At 40.4% G+C, this 12781-nt stretch overlaps 1 protein-coding gene across 7 annotated transcripts in view; it reads right to left on the bottom strand.

Annotated features, from left to right (window-relative positions):
• The window catches only part of atrx (ATRX chromatin remodeler), a 285402-nt gene that overhangs the window by 175738 nt on the left and 96883 nt on the right, over positions 1 to 12781 (bottom strand). For 6 of the 7 annotated variants that reach the window (XM_072505740.1, XM_072505742.1, XM_072505738.1 and 3 more), the window contains 5 exons: positions 9314 to 9444; positions 7255 to 7440; positions 6941 to 7055; positions 6009 to 6105; positions 1237 to 1440 (listed from right to left, as the gene is read on the bottom strand). In XM_072505740.1, the coding sequence (XP_072361841.1) occupies positions 1237 to 1440; positions 6009 to 6105; positions 6941 to 7055; positions 7255 to 7440; positions 9314 to 9444 (733 nt within the window). The remainder of the gene's footprint in view (positions 1 to 1236; positions 1441 to 6008; positions 6106 to 6940; positions 7056 to 7254; positions 7441 to 9313; positions 9445 to 12781) is intronic. The other variant, XM_072505739.1, reaches the window with a different exon arrangement.

The raw sequence follows: 12781 nt of genomic DNA, 5'->3' as shown, positions 1-12781 counted from the left end.
CTCACACTTCAGTTGCTGTACAATTGCAGTCTTTTACGCATGATCCTCAAAATCATTAATCAACACTATATTCCTAAATTTGAGTGTGCTCAATTTGTCAGGAGACTATTTTCTCAAAAGTACCCTGCATTTTGGAAATATATATTCCCTAGAATCACAATCTTACACTTATACAGAGTTTCTCCAGCGTATAACCAGAAGAAACATTCCAGCATACAAGATAGAAAAGAAACAAGCGCAGTACAGGTTATCCAGGACTATACTGAAAGTTCTTCCACATACCAACTACAATCCTGGAAGTTGTTAGTTCATACCCATGAGGTAACAAGAGCATTATTTTGGAGAGTCACAGTACTCATCAACCTTTGCCCATTTTTCCTGTGTTCTAAATTTTGTTTTAAATTTAATGGGCAAGGGATTGCCGAATGTATCTTGCAGGAAATCCTTCGCACAGACAAACTTAAAATAACACTATCCTGTTAAATGTTGACCTCTCTGCAAATATGAACGGTGGCCGACAATTACACACCAAGAGATTATTTCAATTTAGGCTTGATCCACAGTGTAATTTTCCCAATAATTAAAAGCCATTTTGTCCCTAATAATTGGATAACTTAATCATAACATACTGCATGTCTAAAAACAGAGACTCCATCTTACTTCCATATAGTTTCTTCACTTAATTTAGTTGAAAAATCCAGAACACAAGCCAGTCTGTTACTTCACCATATATAGGATCAGTGCTTTAAAATACAAAAAATTGTACATTACCACTGGACTCTCAAATTACAACTTACTTGTCGCAGTCAAGAATCAGTTGAGCTTCACTTTCATTTTTTTCCCTTTTTCTCTTCCCCCATTTCCACCAAGGAAAATTACTGCTTGTGCTAACTGAATGTTTAAGAACCCATGAACTGTTATGCTAGATCAAGCTAGATGAAGTATTTGCAATTACATATTTAATCCAACATGCAAAAGGTAGTCTCTTCCACTCAGTCTTGGTTTAACTTATGTTCCTTAGAGGGAGGGTGCATCAGTACCCTGCAATCAGAGCTTGTGCTTGAATGATTGAAAATAATTGAATGCTTTAAAATTCATGACCCAGGTATTGAAAAAACAAGAATCACAAACATCTTTAATTGGCAAGCTGTGTTGGACTCCTTCAATTCTTCTACAAAAATCACTAAACTACATCCAGACGACTTGTGTATATATAGAACAAAAAAATTCCAATACCTCTCTCAACTTTTCCCTCTCTTTTTCTCTATCGGCAATGCGTTTTCTTCGATCTTCCTCTTCCTTCAAGGCATTTTGAGTTTCTGTACGTAAATTGCCATCTTTCAAAATCTTCCTAATCTTCTTTCGGCCTTTTCCAGGGGATTTGGAATCATCATCACTTTCATCACTATTACTTTTACTTTCATCGTCAGAATTGCTCTGCTTTCGAAAAAAAATGATGTGATCTGCTTTCATGTATTTACATTGTTACAGACGTTTTCAATGATAAAAATATAACTCGAATATGAGAAAGATCATTCGGTAACCTACTAAACAGATGTTCTGCAAAGCAATCACCTGACTTGCAACTGGCTTTCCCAATATAGATGGAGCTGCAACATTAGCAGCAAATACATTATTAAATTACTGTTTTACCTGGGCCCTTGATGAGAAGATGGGCAGCCTTGCACTTACATGAGAGGGGGAGGTCATATTGGGTGAACAAAGAACAAAGAAAAATACAGCACAGGAACAGTTCCTTCCGACCTCCAAGCCTGTGCCGACCATGCTGCCCGTCTAAACTAAAATCTTCTACACTTCCTGGATCCATATCACTCTATTCCCATCCTATTCATGTATTCGTCAAGATGCCCCTTAAATGTCACTATCGTCCCTGCTTCCACCAACTCCTCCGGCAGCGAGTTCCAGGCACCCACTACCCACTGTGTAAAACTTGCCTAATACATCGCCTCTAAACCTTGCCCCTCGCACCTTAAACCTATGCCCCCTAGTAATTGACCCCTCTACCCTGGGAAAAAAGCCTCTGACTATCCACTCTGTCTTTGCCCCTCATAATTTTGTAGACCTCTATCAGGTCGCCCCTCAACCTCCGTCGTTCCAGTGAGAACAAACAGAGTTTATTCAACCGCTCCTCATAGCTAATGACCTCCATACCAGGCAACATCCTGGTCAATCTTTTCTGCACCCTCTAAAGCCTCCACATCGTTCTGGTAGTGTGGCGACCAGAATTGAACACTAAACTCCAAGTGTGGCCTAACTAAGGTTCTATACAGCTGCAACATGACTTGCCATTTCTTATACTCAATGCCCCAGCCAATGAAGGCAAGCATGCCGTATGCCTTCTTGATTACCTTCTCCACCTGTGTTGCCCCTTTCAGTGACCTGTGGACCGGTACACCTAGGTCTCTCTGACTGTCAATACTCTTGAGGGTTCTACTATTCACTGTATATTCCCTACCTGTATTAGAGACCTTCCAAAATGCATTACCTCACATTTGCCCAGATTAAACTCCATCTGCCATCTCTCCGCCCAAGTCTCCAAACGATCTAAATCAAGCTGTATCCTCTGACAGTCCTCATCGCTATCCGCAATTCCACCAACCTTTGTGTCGTCTGCAAACTTACTAATCAGACCAGTTACATTGCCCTCCAAATCATTTATATATACTACGAACAGCAAAGGTCCTAGCACTGATCCCTGCGGAATACCATTAGTCACAGCCCTCCAATCAGGAAAGCACCCTAACATTGCTACTCTCTGCCTTCTATGACCTAGCCAGTTCTGTATCCATCTTGCCAGCTCACCCCTGATCCCGTGTGACTTCACCTTTTGTACCAGTCTGCCATGAGGGACCTTGTCAAAGGCCTTACTGAAGTCCATATAGACAACATCCACTGCCCTACCTGCATCAATCATCTTTGTGACCGCCTCGAAAAACTCTCAAGTTAGTGAGACACAACCTCCCCTTCACAAAACCATGCTGCCTCTCGCTAATGCGTCCATTTGCTTCCAAATGGGAGTAGATCCTGTCTCAAAGAATTCTCTCCAGTAATTTCCCTACCACTGACGTAAGGCTCACCGGCCTGTAGTTCCCTGGATTATCCTTGCTACCCTTCTTAAGCAAAGGAACAACATTGGCTATTCTCCAGTCCTCAGGGACATCACCTGAAGACAGTGAGGATCCAAAGATTTCTGTCAAGGCCTCAGCAATTTCCTCTCTAGCCTCCTTAAGTAATCTGGGGTAGATCCCATCAGGTCCTGGGGACTTATCTACAGTAATATTTTTCAAGATGCCCAACACCTCGTCTTTTTGGATCTCAATGTGACCCAGGCTATCGACACACCCTTCTCCAGACTCAACATCTACCAATTTCTTCTCTTTGGTGAATACTGATGCAAAGTATTCATTTAGTACCTCACCCATTTCCTCTGGCTCCACACATAGATTCCCTTGCCTATCCTTCAGTGGGCCAACCCTTTCCCTGGCTACCCTCTTGCTTTTTGTGAGTGTAAAAAGCCTTGGGATTTTCCTTAACCCCATTTGCCAATGACTTTTCGTGACCCCGTCTAGTCCTCCTGACTCCCTGCTTAAGTTCCTTCCTACTTTCCTTATATTCCACACAGGCTTCGTCTGTTCTCAGCCTTCTAGCCCTGACAAATGCCTTCTTTTTCTTTTTGACAAGGCCTACAATATCTCTCGTTATCCAAGGTTCCCGAAATTTGCTGTATTTATCCTTCTTCCGCACAGGAACATGGCGGTCCTGAATTCCTTTCAACTGACATTTCAAAGCCTCCCACATGTCAGATGTTGATTTACCCTCAAACATCCGCCCCCAATCTAGGTTCTTCAGTTCCCACCTAATATTGTTAGAATGAGCTTTCCCCCCAATTTAGTACATTCACCCTACGGCCACTGTTATCCTTGTCCACCAGCACTTTAAAACTTACTGAATTATGGTAACTGTTCCCGAAATGCTCCCCTACTGAAACTTCTACCACCTGGCTGGGCTCATTCCCCCATACCAGGTCCAGTACAACCCCCTCCCTAGTTGGACTATCTACATATTGTTTTAAGAAGCCCTTCTGGATGCTCCTTACAAACTCTGCCCCGTCCAAGCCCCTAGCACTAAGTGAGTCCCAGTCAATATTGGGGAAGTTGAAGTCTCCCATCACAACAACCCTGTTGTTTTTACTCCTTTCCAAAATCTGTCTACCTATCTGCTCCTCTATCTCCCGCTGGCTGTTGTGAGGCCTGTAGTAAACCCCCAACATTGTGACTGCACCCTTCTTATTCCTGATCTCTACCCATATAGCCTCACTGCCCTCCGACGTGTCCTCCCGTAGTACAACTGTGATATTCTCCCTAACCAGTAGCGCAACTCCACCACCCCTTTTACATGATTGGGGAGTGGACCAGATTACTTTAGAGGGGAATCTTCCTTTGGAAATCGGAGAGAAAAGGGGAAGGTGTGTTTGCTGGTGGTTTTATTCAGGTGAGTTTTATTTGGAGGAAATGAGTGAACTATGGCTTCTTTGATTTCATGTTGAGAATAAGCTTACCCAGGTGGAGGATGGAGACAGGGTGGGTTCCATTCAAGGGTGACGCAGAGAGGTTTGCAGCTTATTTTGTGGGGGATGGAAGTATAGAAGGCGATTAGCATTTGCAAGCAGTTGAAGTGGTGAAGGGCGAAGGTAGTGTCGATGTAGGCGTCAGGACACTAGACCAGGGAATGAGAAAAGATATTTGCAGTAGGAAGTAGGCAGTTCTGTGGGCAACAACAGGTTGAAATGTAGGGTCTACAAGGGCAGCCCTCCTTGTGAACCTTGGGAAGATAGAAGTATGATGTACAGGGTTGGAAGCCATGGAGGACAGACCTCTAGAAGAGAAGGGGTCATGTACAATTTAGGAAATGATTGTTTTATGTTCAGTTGTTTGGTCATTCTCCAGGAGTTAGGAAGAGGTCTCAAGGGACGACATTGATTGGTTTGTGAATAAGAGTATTTTCCTGCCTGCAGGTTTAAGGGCAAGTCAGGATTGGTCCAGAGAATGATGTTTAGCATCATCCTTGACAATATTTCAGCCTTTTCAATTCAGGTCTACTCAAATGTCCAAAGACGTGCAGGTTAGGTGGATTGGCCATGCTAAATTGCCCAAAAGGGTTGGGTGTGGTTACTGGGTTACAGGTATGGGGTGGAGGTGTGGGTTTATGTGGGGTGCACTTTCCAAGAGCAGTTGCAGACTCGATGGGCCGAATGGCTTCTTTCTGCACTGTAAATTCTATGTCTATTCTGCTTATTCCCCTTGAATGGTTGTCAAGATTGTTAAGGTTTTTCTAACAGCCAACCAGATTAAAAATTAGGGTTCGCTGTCAATGCTTTCTTTAAAATTTAGTTGCAGATTTTTCCTGTGTGCAGTCCCTTTAAATTACTTCAAACCAGATTCACCACATAACAATAATCTCATGGTACTGTTGTCTAGGCTGCTGCGTGACCACATATGACATTGATAATCATATCTACAAATGAAGCAAGCTATCAGTAACTTCTCAAAATGCGCAGTGGTCCCTCTCCAAAAGTTGGTAGGATGGCATGGCGGCACAGTGGTTAGCACTACTGCCTTTTTGCATCAGGGGCCCGGGTTCAATTCCGGCCTTGAGTGACTGCCTGTGTGAAGTTTGTACATTCTCCCAGTGGCTGAATGGGTGTCCTCTGGGTGCTCCGCTTTCCTCCCACAGTCCAGAGATGTGCAGGTTAGGTAGGGTTACAGGGATCGGCTGGGGAAGTGGACCTAGGTAGGGTGCTCTTTCGTAGGGTCAGCGCACACAATGGGCCGAATGGCCTCCTGCTGTACTGTCGGGATTCTACAAAACAATTAAACTTGCGACACATTCAATGGATCATCATGGGAAACACATGCAATTTTTTTTAACCCCAAACTAAAAGTGCACTAGTTCAAAATGGAACATGTGTGTCACAATTCGCAAAGTACCTTCTCACTCGATGAGTTTTCCTGAACTTTAATTCGCCGCCTTTTCTTTTTCTGTAGGTAGCTACGTTGACTTTCTTCTGCTTCTTTCTTAGACGCTCTGCATACAAATGTAAAATTACACATTTATTCTCTTGAACCTTCACAGCTCCTTACCTTGAATTACAATGGCAAATTTCACTTCTAAATGACAATCGTACTATTGTTTGCTCTAGTGGAAAAACTGCGCCAAACTTAGTCAAGATTCATGGCAGCAGGTAAAGGAAACATGAGATTGGGAAGCATGGAACAGAATCCTTCCCAGTACCATGCAAGTGCCATTTAGAGTACCACATTAAAGATCTATTTGTCTTGGAGGGGATACAGTGAAAATTCATTGAGAGCCAAAGCTTGTGGACTAAATTACTTTGGAAGTTTCATGAAAATTTAAGTATTCCCTCGAATACAGAAGATAGAGATATGATCTGATCAAGGTGTTTAAAATGGTCAGTCCATAGGGTAGATACAGGAGAACAGTTCCCTGTAATAATGGAATGAAGAAAAAGAAACACAATCATAAAGTTTGAGCTCGCCCATTTAGGAAGGAAACCAGATATCCCTTTTTTCACAAAGTAGAATAAATCCCCACAAGCGTTCCAAGACAGTGAAAATCCTCCCTTTCCTGGCTTAAGAACAGTGGTATAATTCTACTGGTTTGACTGAAATCAGCACATTCAGCAAAGATTGGAGTCAAAAGTGGGATCTTCGGGCCTGTATGGTCAGTATCATATCAAAAGATGCATTCATCCCCAAAGGTATCCACAGAAATAATAAATTTAAATAAAGTTTTAAACCGCAGGTTATCACTGTCCTTGATAGAACATTGACAGAGATATTTGTAAATGCTATACAAAATAAAAGGGTGCATTTTTGTAATTTTAAGACAGATCCTATACCTTGTTCTTGGGCGCTTCCGTTTATCATCAGAATCGCTTTCCTCTTCCTCACTTAGCTCAGATTCCTGAAAATCAGAGTCACTCTCCTGCTCTGTAGTATTTTCATTACTACTTGCTGAAAATAATATTAAAATGATTTTCACTTTGTTAACATTTACTGAGGAAATACAAAGGCAGTACTGCAAAAGAGATCGACTTGATATTCATATCAATTAAATTACACCAAAGACTGTTTTCCAAGACCTCAGTTAAAGCAACATCATAACTTAGCTACATTTTAGTCTGAACAAAATGTAACAAGACATCCCATGCACCTTTTTTTCTGCTCTGTGTGCTTTCTTTTGTTCCATCTTTGACTTTAGATCCCTTCTTTTCACCTCCAGATTCACCATCACTCATTGTAAGCTTATGCCTCAAAAGCCGATGCCTATGGCGTGGTTTCTTAGTCATTTCGAAGTCAGAATCGGAATCAGAATCCGCCTCAGCTTCCTCTTCTGCATCTATTTAAACAAGTTCACTTTATTAAAGCTTTTACTAGAAAACAGCTTTGTAGGTATAAAAATATTAGTTTCAGTTTTAAACCCAACTTTTAAGTTTATTATTTTATTTATCTCCAGTTGTTACATATTTTGGTTAAAGACCAGGGAAAAAAAGGTTTTGCGTTGTGTGTTTTCAATTCCGTCTAATAGACAATTTACATTTCAGAAAGTTAGGTCAATTTTTGTTTCACTACTCAACTAAAGAAATGTGGAGAGAATAAATATTTTACCAGAAAGGAAAACAAAATAGTGAAAATAAAAAGAATGGAGAAAACAAAGAGGGAGAGAGTTCAATTAAAAGACCATGTCATGGAGGTGCTGGAGTCTTGTAGGCTGGGTACAGATGGCAGGTTTAATTTCCCGAAGGATACAGAATAACTTGTGTGCAGCATAAACACCGACAGGGACCGGTTCCTGTGATTTATAGCTGAATGAATCAATTTGGTTCATAAAGATAATTTAACTGACCAAAAGGGTTTATTAATTCATTTTCAGTTCTAATTATCTCCCTGTCTATGCCTTACGGTACCCTAGTCCTAAAAATCCCAGCTTTAATCTGATTTTAGTCTTCCATCTTTATTTGCAATTTTAAATAAATTGGTGAAAACACAATTTTAGTCAAATACCATTTCTTTCACACATTAATCCAATAATAAAATACATTTGGAACATGAACAATTTGTTTAAAATGCTCTAATTTTTAATGTATGGTAGTTAGCTTGCGTTGGTTTGGTGGATTCATGCCACATCATCTGATTTAGCAGTTGTGAATTCCAAAGCTCACTCCAGAGACAGGATCTTGACTGATTAATGGGAATGCAGTAGCAGATTGGCAATGCCATTGGACTGGTCAGCCAGAGGCCCAGACTACTGTCCTGGGGACATTGGTTCAAATCCCACAACAGCAACTGGTGGAATTTAATTTATAGATTGTGGGCATCGCTGGATAGGATGGCATTTATTGCCCTCATGGTCTGGCCCTCATTCTACCATTTCCACATTATAATAAACAGCAGGGGACCGACCCTGGTTCAAAGAAGAGGGCAAAAGAACATGCCAGGAGCAGCACAAGGCATACCTATAAATTAACAACTTTAAAAAAAATCTAGGATTAAAATTTATCCCCAGTGATGGTGACCACTGTTAATAGTCATAAAATCCACCTGGTTCACTATTTACTTTTGGACAGGCCAGAAGCTGCTGAATCAATACTTCTCGGCTTTGAGGGTGGAAGGGCACCAAATGTACCCTGGGTGAGGATTTAGAAACATAGAAAAAATAGGAGCAGAAGGGGGCCATTTGGCCTTTCAAGCCCACTCTAATCATAATGAATGGCAGAACTGGCTTGAAGGGCCGAATGGCCTCTGCCTGTTCCTATTTTCTATGTTAAAATGTCAATCGCCTTGTTGCGCATTCTAAGTTTGCTCACCATCAGTTACTACAGAAAGAGTTGCATACAGTTTCCTGACACATAAGTGTACATATTTATACAAATTAATTAAAACCACAAAACATTCCAGCAGTCTTAACAGTAATGAATAATAATTACGTAAGTTTATTTGCTGAATATGCCAAGGACACCGAGAAGGGGAAGGGTAGCGGAAGAAATCAAAATTGCAAAACCCTTTTTTTTTTTTAAATTAGAAATCAGGATTTTAAAGAAATTCAACATCTGCAATTCCTTTTAGTTAAGAGTTAAAAAGGCTTTGGCATTTTTAATAACAATACAAGAGCCAATAACTTTGCTCTGGAAAATGGGGCAAATGCTGGCTTCCTGCACTGAACACATTTTACCAGGTTTTTTATGGTTTATTCATAGCCTCTTTTTCCGTACCATTTTCGCCCTCCACTTCATTTTTTTGGTCCGATTTCTTCCTTTCTTCTTCAGATTCTTCCTCTGAAGATTTATCATCATTAGATGATAGATTTGCATTTATTTCTGCTAGGAGCATCTTCTTAGCAATTCTGGCAAAAAAAGTAAAAATAGTTAAGAGAAATGATCAAATTTGATATTTAAATACTTGACATTTAAGTGATCAGTACAAAAAGGTTCCCTGCAGTCAATTGTTCAAATTTAGTTCAGCTTTACATTTTTGAAAATGCTATCATTTGCGAAGAAGAATCAGTAATAATTTGTGCAAAAGAATATAGATTCCCATAGCATTCATCGTATACAGCCCATTAAAAATAATGTGTCTCAATATTCCTCATCTTTATCAGTAATAATTCATGGGTATTAAATCTTTCTTGCATTACTCATATGCATAGGACTTGGCAGGAATAAGACTATATCAAACGGATAGAACATTCTGCAGGGCTCCATGCAGGTTTCCTGCCCGTTGAAAATTATTCTTAGCAATCTTTCTACTTGCTACCACTAACTAATGAGAATTATTCAGAGAAAAGTAAAATCTACATTCACAAGAACGTTACAAACAAAGCTTGACTGTATGTTTGCTTCAAATATTGTGGTGACCAATATTGGTAAAATACTGTGCAAAACTATTCTACTTAAAGCAGTGCAACCCTATTATTGTCTGTTCATGTGTGTTTATCCAGTTTACTACAAACAGTTGCATTCAAGGCTTATATTACTATTGATTGTGTTATGCAATACTTTACTATCTGCTCAAGTGCACTTTATAATCATGAGAATTACAGTATGCCATCATCAATTCATTTATTGTTTTAATATTTAAAATGACCAAATTTAATTTAGAAGACCAATCACAGAAAGGAACGATCGGTCGGTTAATGGTGTTAACGATAATGCGGGCGGGGGGGGGGGGGGGGGGGGGGGGGGGGGGGGGGGGGGAAGAAGAAGAAGAGAGAGAGAGAGTAATAATCTTGCATTTGCACAGCAATCTCAGATCTTCAAAACGTCAAACATTTCACAACCAGTTATAGTTACATGGAGCCAGATGTAGGAAAACGCGACAACCAAGATGTGCATTGCAAAATCCCACAAACTGCAAACCAGTTGATCGGACAGAACTATTTTTAGTGCCGTGGGTTCAGGGAGGAAATGTGGGACTTTTTATTTATTTTTTAAATACAACCGAATAGGTACAGCATTAATAAAATATTACACCCAAATAATGTTATCTTGAACTGTGCCACCCTCCTCAGTATTGCACAGAAGTACCAGCCCAGACTGTATTCGAGTGGGGCCTGAACCACAATCTTGACTCAAGGGTAAGAGTGCTTTGAACTGCACTTATTAGGCTAACCAGAGGGTGGCAGAATAGGATGGTTAAAAACTCTCCCCGCACCGACATTTATTTACCAGGTTTCACACCAGCTTGCTAGGTGTTGTGGGGCTACATCCCTTCCCATCACAAGCGCAACATTTCTCTCAATCCACTTCTAGTGATGAGGGACCTACTCTAACTTTTGAAACTATTTACGGCTTCTGCTGCAATAGATAAATGCCCATGAATTCTTACACATTCTAGTAATTAATTTCAGTTAACTTCAGGGTTATGGTAGTATAGTGATTATGCTATTGGACAAGTTACACTCTGAAGCTCAGATTATGAATCTGGAGACACAAATTTAAACCCCACCATGGCAGCTGGGGATCTGAAAATCAATTAAGTAAAGCTGGAACAAAAAACTGGTATCAGTAATGCTGTCCATGAAACTACCAGAATGACATTAAAACATGTCTGGTTCACTGATGTTCTTTAGGGACGGAAAATCCAAAGATGTGCAGGTTAGATGGTTTGGCCATGATCAATGCACAGGGATTGGGTGGGGGAGCAGGCCTAGGTAGATTGCTCTTTTGAGGGTCAGTGCAGGCTAGATGGGCCGCATGGCCCCCTCCTGCACTAGTGATTCTATGGAATTTTTCATCCTTATCTGCTTGGTCACATGTAACTCCAGGCTCCTGAGCCCCCTAAAATAGCCTAGCAAGTCACTTAGAAGCCAGCTCACTACCAGCTTAAAGGGCATAGAGAGATGGGAAATAAATGCTGGCTTCCATCAATATTCTCATCAAATTTTTTTAAAATTGTGGTCACCCATTAATCACCATTTTCACGGTCACTATAAACAATAATGGGACATCCAATTCTGTGCCTCTACCCCAATAATTTCACAGAACCATAGAATGCATATAGTGAAGGATGCCATTCGGCCCATCAAGTCTGCACTGACCCTCTGAAAGAGCACTCCACCCAAGCCCAATAACCCCTTAAACTAACCTACACATCCCTGGACACAGAGGGGAAATTTGATCATGGCCAATCCGCCCAATCTGCACACTTTTGGACTGTGGGAGGAAACCGGAACACCCAGATAAAATCCACCCAGACGCAGGGAGAATGTGCAACTCCACACAGACAGTCACCCATGGTCGAAATTTAACCTGAGTACCTGGCACTGAGTCAACAATGCTAACCAGTGTGCTACCGTGTGCCATTTATTTTGGTTAAGAGAACTGACCCTTTAATCATTTAGTTCAACATTTGGTCTACAGCCTGTATCATCTAGATATACCTCAATCAGCCTATTTATCTTAACATAATAATAGCAAGATATTACAAGGGGGAAGAAAACACTTATGTCGATATTGTGAATTAACCCTTCAAATTATCATGATCTTTTGAGACAGAGCAGTAGAGATACAAGTTTCTCTGCAGGCGGTGGGTGATTTTTGAAGTTCAAATAAACAATTTCACTTGACCACTATTATGCTTTACTGAAATACAAGTGACTATTATTCATAATCAGTTCTATTTTTGGTTCTATAATCCCAATTCCAGTATCTCAAATAGTCATTTTGTCGCTAAAATAGACTGAAGCTTTGATACCATTTAAGACTTTCTAAAACTAACTTAAAAATTGCAATGATGCCAAATTAAAAATTGTTGAAAACACTCAGATCAGGCAACAGCTATGGGTGTGGGCCTATCACAACATCCACCAAGTATAGACAACTGAAACAGGAGTCTGGTGATCTGCTGAATGTTTTCAACATTTTCTATTTTTGTTGCTAACAAAAGTGACAGGAATTTGTTACAGTTTAGCAGAATTAGATATAGAAATTAAAGATTTCATATCTAAACAGTTAAAGATGCGCGAAGATGATTCACTGCATAAAAATAATGTACTCAATTCTGATTATTACACCAATAATTATACCAAGAAACAATTGCATGCAATATCTTAGAGGTAAGTCTGATTGTTAAACACAAGTTTTCACCTGAAGACAAATAGTTGTGTTTCCTTTGTCTTACACTTTCTATATACTTACAGTGTATTAAAAGTGTGATGCGCAGGTTCTTCTGGTCTTTTGGAG

This window comes from Scyliorhinus torazame, chromosome 5, assembly GCF_047496885.1.
Source record: "Scyliorhinus torazame isolate Kashiwa2021f chromosome 5, sScyTor2.1, whole genome shotgun sequence".
NCBI lineage: Eukaryota > Metazoa > Chordata > Chondrichthyes > Carcharhiniformes > Scyliorhinidae > Scyliorhinus > Scyliorhinus torazame.
This window is presented reverse-complemented; position numbering and strand designations above follow the sequence as displayed.